Genomic DNA, 16963 nt, shown 5'->3' with positions numbered 1-16963 from the left:
TACAATATTTACAATTACTTTCCAATACCTATCACCTATGTTAGACAGTGAGCTTCTACTCTAAACCAATCTAAAAGTGCCAACATCACAGCAGAAGATGGAGGCCAAGAAGAAGGAGAAAGGCTGGACACACCCAGATCCCTCCATCTTGCCCCCTGAACCTCCATTCTAGAAAACCCCAAAATCTACTTTTCACCCCGTGATAAATTCACTATTGTTCTACTTAATATTTCGTGGCTTGCAGATCTTCATCTAAGGTTGGTAACTTTCTCCATGGGTCATAATCAAAACCACAGGCATTTTGGGCTCTGTGCCAGGGTCTCTGAGACCCCTGGCAGGGGTCTTGGCTGCTCAGGACAGCCAGAGGGATGTCCTGGGTCCTGACAGGGTCTTTCCCTTTTGGTGTCCCTTAATATGTATTATAGCTATCTCTTTCAGGTAATTTTAATGCTTCTAAAACCTCTAAAATGAGTCCTTCATGCACTAATCCCTTTCCTCTTGAATTAAGTATTCCCCTTTCTTCCCAAATTTTTTAAAGGTATGTACTACTCCAAAGGCATACTTTGAGTCAGCATATATAGTTCCTTTCTTGTATGCTAAATATTTCAGTGTTCTTTTTTGGAGCATATAATTCACAAGTTTGAGCTTACCAGTTTAAAGTTAATTTCCCTTTTTCAATACTTTGCATGTTTTTCCCATCACCTACTGCATACCCTGTATTTTCTCCTTTTACAAGGGTTTGTATGCCCATTAGCTAACATAACTCCCAAAGGGCTATTTTGGGGTAACTCTGCTAGTATGCTTTTTACTACATTTTTTCTTTCCTGTATCTAACTTACTGGTTTTCTGTCCCATTTTTCAAGGTCTTATCTATTTGTCTTCTGCCTTTTTTTCACTTCCTCTAGCAACCTAAATACCACTTTCTTTCGATGACACAAATATAAAAAAGAAAAACCTTTTCCTCACACTACTATTCAGTACAATACACCTCCCTCCAAGGAGATATAGTGAAGCTTAAAATAAACAATCTACATTACATATACTTTCATTTGTCTACATTCACTCACTTTTATTTCTCATTCACTTCCACACATTCTTTCACATCCTCAGGACACAAAGTGGATCCCTGTCGCCAGAGAATCGCGGGTCCGTGTGGCCCCCTTCGCCTTGGAGTTGGCCTCCGGGTTGCAGTATCAATGGGCCTCCTGGAAGGGCCCTGACTCTGGTTGCCTCTGGTGCCAGTTCACCTGTGAAGCTGATTTGTGTGTCACTCACACTCTTTAGCCACAGCCCCCTCCACATGCCTGGGAGAACGATGGCCTGTTTGCAGGTCACCTACACCTTTTTCCACAGCCCCCCCTTCCCACCCACCTGGGAAGTTGAGGCTGACTTAGTATGTGACTCACTCTCACACACAACAAGACAACAATAAGGTACCTTTTACTCTCAAATCACTTGTTACAATTTCAGATGTTACTGGCCAGCCCTGGTACTCTTGGATGTCCCTCAATCCAGCTGTGTTGTCCAACCCCAGATGCTCTGGTCAAAACAACCAGTCTGTCCTTATGGCCAAAAAATAGTCGAGTACCAGTGCGGGGACCCACTGTCTTCACTGACAGCTCAGGAAAAACGGGGAAGGCCATTGTTACCTGGAAGGATGAGTCTGGATGGCAAGTGCTGGAAGGCCATGTGTCCAGATCAGCCCAATTGGTTGAGCTAAAGGCTGTTGCTATGGCATTCCAGAAATTTTCTCAGGTGCCTCTGAATTTGCTCACTGACTCTGCCTATGTTGCAGACATAACCCAGCGTTTGGATTGCTCACTTCTGAAAGAGGTCAATAACACAGTTTTGTTTCAGTTATTGAAAACCTTGTGGTGTGCAATTCAAACCCGGGTTCATTCGTATTGCATCCTGCACATTTGGAGTCACACCACTTTACCAGGTTTCATAACAGAAGGTAATGCTAGGGCTGATAGGTTGGCTAACCCTGCGTGGGTAGCACCTCAGCCTGACAAAATTGCGCAGGCCAAGGTGTCACATGATTTCTTTCACCAAAGTGCACATACTCTGCAAAAGCAATTTCAGTTCACATCAACCAAAGCTCGTGACATTGTCAGTTCCTGTGCTGACTGTCATGGCCTTGCTGCACCTTTACCAGTGCAGGTGAACCCCAGAGGCCTAAAGGCCTTGCAGCTTTGGCAAACAGATGTTACTCACATTGCCGAGTTCAGTCGACTCAAGTATGTACATGAGTCTATTGACACCTTCTCCTCTGCCATGTGGGCATCTGCTTACAAAGGGGAAAAGGGTCACGACATGATTGCCCATTGGAGGATGGCTTTTGCAGTTTTGGGGATACCTTCTTGTGTGAAAACTAAAAATGGCCCTGCCTATGTCTCACAGAAGACGAGTCAGTTTTTATGCTTGTGGGCAGTCTCACACAAATTTGGTATTCCGCATTCGCCAACAGGTCAAGCCATTGTTGAACGCGGTCATGGCACTTTAAAGCATGGTCTGGAAAAACAAAAAGGGGGAATGCTGGTAGAGACCCCACACAGTCGATTGGAAAAAGCTTTATATACAATTAATCATCTTACAGTGCCACAGAATTCAGAGATTCCTGTCATTTTGAATCATTTTCTCTCGTTGAATTCAGAAGGTGAGACATACCTGCCTTGAGTGAAGGTCTGGATATGGGACCTTGCCACCAATAAGTGGGAGGGCCCATGCGACCTTATCACTTGGGGCTGTGGGTATGCATGTGTCTCCACAGGTACTGGGGTATGATGGATACCTGCAAGGTGTTTGCCCTGACTTGTGACATCAGAAACAGAATGTGGCCAGCAGGCAACCTTCAAACGATGACCAAAGTGCTGACCATCAATCACAGTCTTTGAACGATGATCAAGATACCGATCATCTACCAGCTGGCCCCTCTACGAGTGGGAAATGAACATTTTATCTTTTTTTTGTTCCCGGAAACAGACTGCTGACAAGTTAGACTGCCTGTGTTACGAGCAGACTAACAATGTTTGTTATTAATAGTTAAGCTTATAAAATGTTTTGTTGTTAATAGTGAAGTTTATAAAGGGAATGTAATGGTAGAGAATTTATACTATAAGTTAGAGATCTCTTCGACTGTTCTGAGCCAATGTCTGATTGGGGTTTTGATTGATAGCTGATAAACCTCTGGAGCTGTGTTTGTTCTCTTTCCTGCAAGGGATCCCGCAGTTGATTACAAACACCGCCTCCTCCTTTAAACAAAAAGGGGGAATTGTGGATATTCTCAGTTCATTCGAAGAAAGAACAGAGATAATTTCTCCCAGGCTGAGCCTGGGAATCTTAGAGGAAAGAATTAAAATATTTATTATCTCTCTTTCTGTAACCATTGTTTGTAGTTATGGTTTTCCACATTGTGCTATTCATAGCGCACCAATAATGTGAGATGTTTCTACTTTGAGACCAATCAAGTATCACCTTAGCGAGTCACATTATAAAAAGACTTTCAATAAAGTTAGCCTTCTGATCCACCTGAAGACTGGAGTCTTTCTTTCCGTCCCTGACTCAACAGCATCAGTCCATCACATGGTCATATCCGTATTAAAGCAAAAGGGCATTTGCTATCCCCCAGCAGGATGCTCAAATGCCAAGTTGTGCTTTTGGAACAGGATGATGTGGAATTGAAGATGACAGCAGCCACAAATCCAGCTGTGTTTCTCAATACAAAGGCAGTGGATGATGGAGCCCTGGCACATGATTGTCTCCAAACCATGGAACAGGTTGTCTTGGTTTGGAAAGACAGGAGTCTGCTAAGGAAGGCAGGAGCCTCCCCTGAAATAGAGAATGTAAACCCTCCCCACCCCTCCGAATTGCTATAATTTTAAATTAAGGGGCTCTCAGGCAAAGATATGGGAGCAGGAAATAACAGTTCTTTAATAGGGACAAATAAAAATAAAATAAACAATGCAGTCCACTAGAACAACACTGACAGAGTCAGAACCCAACCTGACACCCTGTGGGCCAGGGTGTTGGTGGTAGTCCGATTGAAAATGTGGCTGCAGTCCTCTGAAGTATCAGGTGTGGTTCTGTTCGAGCAAGGAGGATCTGTAGAGAAGGATGTAGTCTTCCTCTGAAGATCCAGGAGGAAAAGGCAGCTGCACTGATATTCAATAGTCTGTTATCAGCAGAGGTCCCCTCCCGAGGAAGGTGTGAATGTGGTCACTCAAAGAGAGAGATAAGACAAACTGCTCACTTGACAAGGTAATCAGCCATACAGATGGTAATGGAAAACATCTTGGATGCAATCTTCAACACAGGTATATTCCAGGAGAACTGATTTGCAGGATGAACCAATAGAGAATCCTGATTTAGAATTATTTACAGATGGCAGCAGTTTTCTAAAAGATGGATGGCAGAATATGCAGTAGTGACTGCTACTCAGATAGTAGAAGTTCAATCTTTACCAATTAACACATCAGCCCAAAAACCAGAAATAATAGCACTAAAACAAGCATTGAATTTGGCAGCAGGCAAAAGAATGAATATTTTGACTGATTCTAGGTATGCATTTGGTGTAATTCATGACCATGGAGCTATATGGAAGGAAAGAGGACTGCTATCAGCTCAAGGATCATCTATTAAACACAAAGAAAAAAATTAAAAACTTTTGGAAGAAATTAAAAAACCAAAGGAGGTGGCAGTGATGCATTGCAAAGCACATCAATCTGGACAATCTAATGTTATAGAGGGAAACCCACTGGCAGACAAAGCAGCCCGAGGAGTAGCTGAAAAAGTCATCCTAGTGTTAGTGTCACAAAACCAAATTGACATATCTGAATTTAAGCCTAATTATTACAGTGAGGTTCAATGCTTAGCAAATATATTAAAAGTCATTAATAATCAGGAGGGATGGTGGGTAAGAGATAGTCAACAGGTTATAGTTCCACCTCGTGTAATGAGGAAAATAGTGGAAAAAAACCAACAAAAGCCACTGGGGAATTAAGTCTATGATATCTAGTCTCCCAAACTCTGTACTTAGTGTGGGAATGACTGGAATAGCAAAATCAATAATAGCAAAATGTCCAATTTGTTTAAAAAACAATCCCATAAATAGGAAAAGGCCACCTCCTGGAACAGTTAAACAGGGAAATTCACTTGGGGATTATTAGCAAATAGATTTCTCTGAATTATGCAGACAAAATGGATAAAGGTATATTTTGGTATTGGCAGATAAATTTTCCAAATGGCCAGAGGCCTTTCCCTGTCACATCAATAAAGCTAAGGAAGTGGTAAAAATCATACTTAAAGAAATCATGCCACAATTTGGGGTGCCACTTGGGATGTCTTCAGATAGGGACCCACATTTTATAGCAGATGTGGTGCAACAGTTGAGCAAAACTCTAGGTATAAAATGGGACTTACACACACCTCAGTCAAGTGGGACAGTGGAAAGGATTAATCAGACTTTGAAATGACAAATTAGCAAAATGTGCCAAGAAACTTCCCTAAAACAGCCACCGGCCCTTCCTCTGGCTCTTTTGTGAGTCAATTCAGCTGATGTCAAAAACCAAAGTAAGTCCCTATAATTTGCTATATGGACAGCCGTATCAAACACTATCCATTCCCAGATAAATACATGCAAAGGAAGAAACAGATTTAAATCTATACCTAATTTCTTTAGGAAAAACTCTTGCTGGGTTCAATCAGTTTATAACCCTATTGGGGCCAGTTGCTTTGGATGCACCCATTCACCCATACCAGTCTCGGGATTTTGCATATGTAAAGACCTGGAATTCAGAATCCTTGAAAGAAAAGTGGAAAGGACCTTTCCAAGTCCTCCTAGTAACCTACACTGCAGTCAAGGTGGAAGGAATTGAACCCTGGGTTCATCACACATGGGGTAAACCAGTAACTACACATCAAACACAGCAGAAACAAGACTGACTAACACTGTGGAAGGTTTTTTTTAATATATAAATCCTACTGTTTTAGGGATATGATATGATATGATATGATTTTCTAGGAGGATATTATTTATTGAATCTAGATGAAAATGATAAATAATTGCATATTTATAATAACTGTGGAAACTATGTTGGTAATCTCTGGGAAGGAATATGTGATCTTAAAGCTAGTGCAAGATTTTGACAAATTACAGAAGGTAACCATGTCCTGGGGTGACTGTATGGTCCTGTATGTTGGAATGCAAGCCTCTCTGAGTTCTTCAGAAAGAGAGATGAATGCAGGGGATGAATTGAATCCTTTAGAGAAATTAAGGTATATTAAGCCATATAGATATGAAGTAGAAGTGTAAGTTATAGTTTTAAGTAAGTACAAATACATTTTAAGTGCCTGAAGAAACTGTGCTAGCTAGTAAAGGCCCTAAGGACTAGTTTAAAGTTCAGCAACTTAGTCCTAGACATAACAAAAACATAGCAGATCCTTGCCACTAGAATAGATAGAATTATTCACATAAACCAGATAAAATTACATGCATAAATAGATAGAACTATTCATGTATATAGATAAACTTATTCACGTAAATTGTAAGTAAGAAAACAGATAGTACATTTGCATAAATAGATAATATTATATGTGTCATTTGTTGGGTAAGAACTGATCCTATCATACTACTTTCACACATTAGAATCAAGTTCAGATTGGTTTAGAAAGGATGTTTTAGAATCTTGTTTTTAGCTGATTGGATGTTTTATAAATAAAAAGGCCCATAGTGGGGTGCAAAGACCATCATCATCAACAGTGACCACCACAACTACGACCATCAGCAACCACAAGAAGAAGAAGAAAACAACAGAAGAAGATAAAAAGAAAGAAGGCTGTGGTCCCTGCTGCTGCTCAGAACATCAGACTCGTCCCTGCTGCTGCTTGGGACATCGGACTCTGTGCCTAGGAACAACTGTTGGTGCTGCTGCTGTTCCTGCATGGAACTTGGGACTCTATACCAGAGAGCAGCCTTGCAGCTGCTGCTCTTGCTTGGGACTCTATGCCAGAAAGCTTTTGCATGGACTTTAACACCTTGAACTCTTTGCCTTCGAGACTGATGTATTCATGCAATAAACAGCCTTATAGCAACCTATAATAAAGCCTCGATCTTGGCCTTATTATCGAGCGATGCAGGATGGTCCGAGAGCCCAGTACCTCTGTGAGACAGAGTGCCCGAATACCCAGTCAGCTCGCAGCCGGCGCCGCAGGATGCCCGTAGCGAGCCCAGTGATTGTCAGCTCTTAAGTGATTATAAGCTCTCTTAGGATTTCAGCTCTTTGCTTGCTCGCTAGGGCTCCTTTGGCTGAGGCAGAAGCAAACCCGAGAGAGGAGAAGGAGAAGTCCTGGTGGTGCCACAGTGATGGTTTATTGGCGGAACTGTGAAGGGTTCCAGCGACAGCTCTTCTTCTGTCTAATGGGCTAAAACAGCCCATTATCTGAGAGAGAAGGGGGGAAGCAGTGAAATTCTTTTGGTGCCTGTGTTCAAAACAGAGATAAGCCACTCAGTTTTTTTCCCAGCTCTCGGTTTCCCCCCCATAGCTGCATTGCGGCCCCGAGGCCAGCTCCAGATCAGGAGAGTACTGAGCCACACCTACAGAAAGGACTCTGAATCTCTTCAGAACAGCAAAAAGTTTTATTATTTAACATTGTTCATTTTTTTTCATGCCTGTGAGCAACTTTCTTGTAAATAAACAGTTCCTTTTTCACTTTCTCCAAGGGAATTCCTTTAGAACCTGTGGGAACCCATGGGGGAGGGGTTGCAAAAACCTACTCTTCTTTAGAGGTGACACCCTTTTGGGACGTTTCCTCCTAAATTTGTCTTTTACTGGGACAAACCTATATAACAGCTTACTTGCCAACATCAACCTCTGCAGAAAATCCAGTTCTGTGGGGAGCTTTAGTCAGCGATTTGACAAAAATTTGGGAACATGTGGGAAGGAAATAGCATCCATGCCAATTGGACAGAGATGGAAGGACAATATTCCTTCCTAGGGACATGTAAGAATGATATTTGTACTAGGTCTAGTGCTGGCCAAACACCAGTGCACTCACTAGAATTATTTACTCATTTTCTGTTGTGAGATAAGAATTAGGAGAAGGATAAAAGCAGGCTCAAAACTTTAAAGAGTATAAAGAAAACTTTATTAACAGAACTAAAAGATAAATAATAATAAGAAATCCGAATAAACTTTCAAAGCACTTCTCCACCCCCCAACTTTTTTTTCTCATTGACAATGTGAAGAGACAAAATTTGGTATTTTCAGTCAGTTTATCCCTTCTAAAATTTTTTTTTCTTCAGTTCAGTTAGGGACAGGAGTCTCTCCTGCCATGCCATGGAGACTTTTCTACAAGAAATAATTCTCTCGTGGTTTTAATTTTCACAAATAGCAGCCACCCAGAAATCTGCAATCATGAAGTTCCTCCTATGGTTTGGTAGTCTTACAACTACCACCATGGGTCATTTCAGCTTACTGGGGTGCAATTTTAAGGATGAGCTGTTCTAGTATTGAAACAAATGTTCATTTATCTCTGGGAACAGAGGTTTTCTTCTCCCATCCCTGGGGCCAGGTTTTTCATCTCCCTCATCTCTCTGTTCAAGCTTGTCATTAGATCACAGCTACTTCAACATCTGCTTGCTTCAGCACTGTTGCTTCTGCTCACGACTGTGGCTACAACATTACATGCCCCCAATGCATTCCATGAGTTACAGGGAAATTAAGTCTGATGTATCAATTATATCTTCGCCATAGCCTTACAAGAGAATTTCAGCCCAAGACTAAAGCATCTCCTCATTCTCCTCCCATCTTGGATTTGACTCCTTCTTCATTGACCTCAGTGTCTCCATGTTGTTTTCTCTACGTGTCTTCACCCTTTCCTTTTCTCTCATTTGAGAGAGGATTGATGTCTGCAAGTGTCATCTGTGCACTAAAAGAGTTACTATTTCACCCGGGCCTGTGGATAGTCATGTGATCTCTGCCAGGTGGCAGTTACTCTGGCTGCATGGCTGTTTTCCAGCCCCTGTCGCATTCAATTCCAGCCACAGGGCTGCTTTCTGCATGGGTCTGCAGGGCCACCTCTGTTCTTAGCTGCATGATTTTCCGTGATGCCAGCAGGATGGTTCGGCAGCTTGCGGCTGGAGAGGAGCCCGGCTCAGTGGCCACCTCGCCAGGGGCAGAATCTCAGCTGAGATTTTGGGCTGCACAGCCTGACCTGGCCAGCACTGCAGCAGAGCAGGGCCTGGCCTGGCCCTGTCAGGCTTCACAGGCTGCAAGTCAGAGTGGGGCCTGGCCCAGGCAGTGTCCAGTTACCTGTTCAAAAGCTGTAAGCAAGAGAGATTTTCCCAGGGTTTGTTAGATTTTAAATGTGATTTCACAGAGACGTGTTCAGCTTTCTTAAGTGGTTTAACAGGGTGTCAATATTCAAAACTAGCCAGCTGATTTGTTCTGTCAGGTCCAAAAGAAGCTGCCAAGGTCCTTACAGGGAATCACTTCTGTAGCTGGTGGATTTTTTTCCTTAACTAAAAACCAAACTATGCTAAACCATGACAATACTGTTGAGAATTGTAATATCTCAAAACCAGATCTGAAAATAACCTCAGGAAATATCTATTGGCTGACATATTGCACTAACACTCCTTGGGGATGTCAAATACCAGAAATATGGAATAGCCCTCAAACAGGACAATGGGAATATACCCAGCCAGTTCAGTGGTGTCTAGATTGGGAAGGGAGTCCAGGCCTCCCAGAGGACCCCTTACAGGTCAGTATAAAATATTCTGATTTAATAAGGTCAAGGCAAAAAGATCCAAGGGCAAAGGAAAAGTGGAATTGCACACAAATATTCATTTGTACTAGTAGGAATCTTGAGGTACAGTGGCTCATGACTGTGGCACAGGTTCTAAGATTGGGATGTGTTTGTATAAATGATTCTACCTTTCTTAATGACACCTGGTCTCACCTAATAAACAATGAGACTTGGAGAGATATAGACTGTCAGCAGGACAAGATAAAATCATTAGGACCCACAATATGGGTGGGAAGTAATGGAATTTGGACTACACATTTGCTCTTGGGAGAGTCAAGAGCACAATGGACACTGAGAGTATTAACATTATGTCCCTTGTGGAAGGAGTCACCATTGGGAACCTGATTATGGGGAAAAGTTAAACATGATGAAACTTGGAAACACCCCTGTAAAGGAACCATAGTGGGATGGATTTTAGAATCCATCTTTACTATGCAAATATCCACCTTTGGGAATAGGCTGGCTGTGACGGTGGTCACAAGGGTTTCAGGGTGAAGGAAGAGACGAGATGGGCTCCATGATCAGAAGGCTTGATTTATTAAGTTATGATATATACATCTATTATAACTATACTAAAAAGAAAAAGAAAGGAGAGTTTCCAGAAGCTGCTAGCTACCTAACAATAGAAAGTAAAGAATGAATAACAAACCAGCTCTCTCAGACTGTGTCCGAGAGATCTCAGTTCTGGATTGGTCACCAACTCCAAACATCCAAACTGGGCCAATCCAGGCAGACCTGTTACATTCCACAGCAGCAGATAAAAATGTCTGTGACAGCTGGCCATACACAATTTGACACTACAAATGGAAACTTTAGCAAATGCAACTCAATTGAGGTTTACTGAAATAAATGAACAATTGCAAGCCATGACTAAAATGACCTAACAAAACAGATTAGCTTTAGACCTATTGCTGTTACATGGAGTATGTGGTTATTTGAATTTAAACAACAATACTTGTTGTGTGCACATTCCAAATGTGACTGCTAAATTGGATGATCATATAGAGAGAGATAAAATCGGTTGTTGCATGTAGCAGAGAATTAAAGGCAGAATTAGAATGCAACTGGTTAAACAATATATTTAAAGAATTTGGATTTTCTCTGACTGGTTGGGTGACCTCACTTTTACAAAGTATAATTGTGATCATAGTAATAATTGTGATTATGATGCTTGCTTTAAGCTGCATAAAAAACATGATTGCTAATGCAACATGAGGAACTTATATGATGTTAGTAAACTAGCAAAGTGAGGCTTATGAAGGTTTGAAGGGAAAACAAGCTTCACAAGTCTCAACGGGGGGGGAAGAATGTTGCCAGATGAAAAATTTTCTGCACTTGGTGGGCTTACATAATGCTTACTTTTCAAAAACCACTGATCTATGGAACTGCACAATGCCCATTTTGTATGAAGGGGAATTGGAAAGCAACCAGCCCAGTTGTGCCAACTTTTACCGGTTCACTGGGCAGTCAGGTATGACTTTGGGGTCGCCAGCCACCAGGATCCACCAAAGAGACCCCTAGGACAGAAAAACACATGTAAAGGGGAGGGAACATATGTTAATTATTTTGGGGAAATGATTATATGTATGTTTATTCTGGGAAAATCAAAGAATATGTATGTAAAATACAGTATAGAAGCAGGAGTTTTTCTGTACTCAGCATGCACAATATTTCAGAGGAAATATCCCCTCATGCATACAGCCAAATAAAGAATGCCTACTTCTTAATGCTACATTGGTGTTAAGGAATTTTTTACCTTGTACCAAATTTTTGGTAACAGTATTACACTGAAATCCTGACTGTAAGTCTCCTTTTAACACTTTAAAGAAAGCTTTGGTATCTGCACCAGCATTGATATTGCTGGACTTAATGAAACACTTTGAGCTCTTTTTACATGAGTGGCTTCATTCAGTCCTGGGGGTGTTGACTCAAAAGTTAGGGTCATGGAAGCAAGCTGTGGGATACTTTTCCAAACACTTGGACAATGTCAGTAAAGGCTGGCCTACATGCCTTAGGGCAGTGGCAGCTACAGTTTTGTTGATTCAAGAAGCTAAAAAAATTGACTCTGGGACAAAAGATCACTGTCTATGTGCTACACATGCTTACAACTGTTTTAGAACAAAAATGGAAATAAATCATTGGTTGTCTGCTAGCAGAATGCTAAAATATCAAGTTATTTTGGAACAAGACAATGTTGAACTCAAAGTAACTTCTGCACTTAATCCATCTGTTTTTAGATCCTCAGAAAACAGGAGAGGAATTACAACATGACTGTTTAGAAACCATTGAACAAGGTTACTCCCACAGAGAGGATTTAAAGAATGTTCCCATGACAAATCCAGATACTCTGGTAACTCATAGGTTGTAAAAACTTGCCCCTTGCCTGCTTCTGTACAGACGGCTGAACTTATTGTTTTACAGAAGGTATTGGAATTGTCAGAAGGAAAAATAAAATAGTAAAAGCTGAAAAAAGGCATCTTGGTAATAACTCCTACAAAATAATAAATTACCACCTCCAGGAATTACAAAGAAAGGAAATCATTGAGGACATTACTGGCAAATAGATTTCTCTGTATTGCCTCGACAAGAGGAATATAGTATTTACTGGTGTTAGTGGATACCATTTCTGGTTGGCCTGAAGCTTTCCCCTGTCACACCAACAAAGCTAAAGAGGTAACTAAAATATTGTTAAAAGAAATAATACCCAGATTTGGGGTCTCATTAGGAATGTCATCAGACAGAGGACCCCAGTTTGAAGCTGAAATTGTACAAACTTTGTCCAAAACATTAAGAATAAGGTAGGACATACATATTCCATGGAGACCACAACCTAGTGGGAATGCTGAGATAATGAATCAGAGCATAAAGAGGCAAATGAGTAAAATTTGTCAGGAAGCATCACTTAAGTGGCCACAGGCTCTTCCCCTGGCATTGTTGAGAATTAGAATTCATCCAAGCTCTAAGGAAAAGGTAAGCCCATATGAAATACTCTATGGGAGATCATATCAGGCTGTGATTATACCCAGGAAAGTCACATAACAGGGAACCACAATTTGTGGGAGTATGTAATATCTTTGGGAAGAAAACCTCTCATCTTTGCATAGGTTTACTGTTTTAGGATCACCTGTTACCTTGGATGTCCAAGTGCATCCCTTTCAACCAGGAGATTTGGTATATCTTCTAACCTGGAATGATGAATCTTTAAAGAAAAGCTGGAAAGAACCATTTCAAGGTTTGTTAACTACCCATACAGCAGCCAAGCTTGTCAGAATCTGTACATAGATTCATTACAGCAGACTTGAAGCAGCACCAAAGCCTGAATGGAAAGTAAATCAATTGGACCTCTACAATTAAAGTCAATTAAGATCCCACATGAACTGTACATGGGAGGACTTTGTGAGTCATTGGGAAATAATGTGTTGGTTTTGCACAGCCTGTTTTTTGGTAGCAGAGGAGCCACACTGGTTGCTTCTGTGAGAAGCTGCTAGAAGCTTCCCCCATGTCCAGCAGAATCAGTCTCTGATGGCTCTGAGGATGGACATTCTGCTGGCCCAGGCTGGGCCAATTAGAGATGATGGTAATGCCTCTGTGATGACATATTTAAGAAGAAAATCAAAACAAAGTGGGGCACAGGTTTTTTTTTCCTTAGAGAAGAGGAGGAGGTGAGAACATGCAAGGGAAACAACATGGAGACACCAAGGTCAGTGAAGAAGGAGGGGGAGGAGGTGCTCCATGAGCCAGAGCCAAGATTCCTCTGTACGCTGTGGTGATGACCATGGTGAAACAGGCTGTTCCCCTGCAGCCCATGGAGGTCCATGGGGGATGCAGAGATTCACCTGCAGTCTGTGAGGGAGTTGTTCATGCCAGAGCAGATGGATGCCTGGAGGAGGCTGTGATCCAGTGGGAGACCTGGTGGAGAGAGGGGGCCCTTGCTTCCAGGCTGGACCAGCCTGTCCTTGGAGGACTGCATCCTGTGGAAGAGTGACCCATGCCACAGCAGTTTAGGGAGGACTGTTTGCCCATGGGAGGGATTCATGTTGCAGTAGATTTGGGAGGACTACTGCTTGTGAGATTGGAACCACATTGGAAAAGTTCGTGGAAAAGTCTCTTCTGTAGGAAGGGACCCCACGGTCTCACAGGGGAAGGACTTCTCTCCCAGAGCCGCAGAAGATCTCAGGTGATGAACTGACCAAAACCCCCATGCCCTGTCTCCCTGTGCTGTTGGTGGCAAGGAGGGAGGGGTTGGGGGGGAAAAGGTGGTTTTGAGGGCTTATTTTACTTCTCATTATCCTCCTCTGACTCTATTAGAAATAACTTCACTATGGACTTCTAAGTTGAGCCTGTTTTGCCCTTGGAGTATTTTCGCACAGTCCTTAACTCATGAACCCTTTGTTTAACTTTTTTCTCTGCCCAGCTGTGTCATGGGAGGGTGGGCAAGCAGCTTTCGTGGGTGCCTGGTGCTTGGTCATTATCAAACACAACACGTGTGAATGGAGTTATTTTACAACGGTGTTTGCATTTCCATTTGGATTAAATTTTGTATATTTATATTCAAAGCAGTATGAAGTTTTAACTCTCATTTATCTTGTTAAGTGGACTAAGTTTAACAATCCCACTGAGATCAGGTCTGGGAAACTAACAGAGCTTCAGTCTCCACCTGAAATTGATGTAGGAAGTAACAAAGAGCTAATATGAGTGATTGTTGGATATGTGCTCATATGCCTGAACATTCAGGAAAAGGAATTGTTGAAGATTGCATGCAAGATGTTTTCCATTACCATCTGTATGGCTGATTACCTTGTCAAGTGAGCAGTTTGCCTTATCTCTCTCTTTGAATGACCACATTCACACCTTCCTCGGGAGGGGACCTCCGCTGATAACAGACTATTGAATATCGGTGCATGACTGATAAGAACTATAACATCCCATTGTGAGATGCTCCGCCCAGAGGGAGGAGCCAAGCACTGCTACCCCATATACTCTGAGATTCTGAAATTGCAGTTCAGTTTTTTTCTCCACGAGATTCCCCAGAAGAGCAGCAGCTGCCTTTTCCTCCTAGATCTTCAGAAGAAGACTACATCCTTCTCTACAGATTCCCCTTGCTCCAACAGAACCACACCTGATACTTCAGAAGACTGCAGCCACATTTTCAATCGGACTGCCACCAACACCCTGACCAACAGGGTGTCAAGTTGGGTTCTGACTCTGTCAGTGTTGTTCCAGTGGACTGTATTGTTTATTTTATCCTTTTTATTTCTTCCCTATTAAAGAACTGTTATTGCCTGCTCCCATATCTTTGCCTGAGAGCCCCTTAATTTAAAATTATAGCAATTCGGAGGGGTGGAGAGAGTTTACATTCTCAATTTCAGGAGAAGCTCCTGCCTTCCTTAGCAGACTCCTGTCTTTCCAAACCAAGACAGGAATACATTTAATTGGAGTTCCAATCCCCACTGATATAAAATGGGCAACATTGTGGGTAAGTACCTCATTTAATATAGATCAAGAAGAAAAAGATCAGGAGTGGGATCTGAAGACATTACCTTACCCTAGCACATGTATAAACAGATGTAATCCCCCAAAAAGGACTAGACAAAGTAGATTGTATCAACATTACTTTTGTAGGAAACCATATGAACTGTAGTGTGACCAGATTTTCTTAAAAGCAAACAAGAAATTATGTTTTCATGAGAACTTCGTGCTGCACTTTTAGATAAAGGCAAGGGAATGCAAGTGGCATAATCGCCAGTATCAAGTTTAAGCTGATTGTGCGCTCCTCTGTTACCATGAGCTGGTTGAGTTTATCCTGTGGCCAAGGAATTGGTGCAGCACTGAACAGGCCTGGGCCTGCTCAGGTTAACTGTTATGCGAAAAGGCTTTACCTCAGAACTGGAAGGGTTTTGGGAAAATCTTTAATTGTAAGAAATAGTGTTTAAGTCTTGTGAATTAATTTAGCTTTAACCGACAGTGCTTAGTCCTGTATTAATGTGTGCAAGTGTTTATCTTAGCCCTAATGACTGTGGGCCTGAACAACACTGATAAGAAGGTGTATCTTGGCCAGACCACATCACTGGGATGCATTCAAAGAGAACAAACTTTTTTTGGAGGCCTGTGACCAAAAAAGGATAATTTGAGGAATGGGATGTTCCCCATATGATCACCAGAGACCCTCAAAAGACCCCTACTCTAATGTAAATAAAATCTGAGAAGTGATTTAAATATGCGAAAGAATTTGCAAGGATGTTTAGCATATATGTGTGAGTTTCAAGAAATATACTGAATATGTATAAGTTACATAGATTTAAACCAGTTTGTTAGTGAGCTGTGGTGCATGGGTTAGGTGGAAATATCCCCCTCATGCCTGGCATTGTAAATAAAAGTGATGCTGCTTTCTAATACTGAAATTACAGTGTTAGAGTTTTATTCCTGATTTTTGGTGACAAGGGTATTTGCACTTTAGGAGCCATAATCCCAAATATTACAGTTACCAAGAATTTGAAGGCTGATCTAAAATAAACCAAAATAATTAGCAATCCTTTTATATAGAGATCAACAACTTTCCATTCCTTTGCCAGATGGTTTATCCCCTGGTTAGGAGTTAGTGAATTGGAAAAAGCAATTGTGAATATTTCAGCATTAATCGAAATCATTGGAAATCAAACTGCAAGTGCTCTGTGGAAAATAAAAAAGAAGTATCAGCAATCAGAAAGATATCAACTGGGAACCAAATGAGTGTTTTGCCTGTGATGGTAAGTGCTGAGTGATCTCCCTGTCCTTATCTCAACCCATGAGCCTTTTGTCGTCTTTTTCTCCCCCTTGTTCTGCTGAGGAGGTGAAGGGATAAGGTAGCTTGGCTGGCATCTGATGTCTAGCCAAGGTCAACTCATCAAAGTAATATGTTAAATTAAAACATCGGCACTCTTTATAAGCGAGGGTCAGCTTTTAAAATGTGGATTGGCTGTGTCTTGATCAAATTAAAATAAAATGCAGAGCTACTTGAAGCGAGTTTTAAATTTTAATGTGTTGCCTCTTTATTTTATTTGTATTTTGGCACTGCCTCAGCCTCTTCTCTGGGCCCCGCTCATAGTGGGCGTGGCCTGGTATTGCTCCACAGGCGCTGGGATATAGCGTAACCATGGGCAGTAAGATGGCGGCTGCC

At 41.7% G+C, this 16963-nt stretch overlaps 1 protein-coding gene across 1 annotated transcript in view; it reads left to right on the top strand.

Annotated features, from left to right (window-relative positions):
* The first annotated feature begins 16939 nt into the window (after nucleotides 1-16939).
* The window catches only part of LOC102042934 (28S ribosomal protein S36, mitochondrial-like), a 5161-nt gene continuing 5137 nt past the window's right edge, over nucleotides 16940-16963 (top strand). The window contains exon 1 of the mRNA XM_014311547.1: nucleotides 16940-16960. Coding sequence (XP_014167022.1) covers nucleotides 16940-16960 — 21 coding nt within the window. The remainder of the gene's footprint in view (nucleotides 16961-16963) is intronic.

Source organism: Geospiza fortis, unplaced genomic scaffold, assembly GCF_000277835.1.
Source record: "Geospiza fortis unplaced genomic scaffold, GeoFor_1.0 scaffold618, whole genome shotgun sequence".
In the NCBI taxonomy this organism is placed as follows: domain Eukaryota; kingdom Metazoa; phylum Chordata; class Aves; order Passeriformes; family Thraupidae; genus Geospiza; species Geospiza fortis.
Note: the sequence above shows the minus strand (reverse complement) of the source record. Positions and strands in the feature narration are given on the sequence as shown.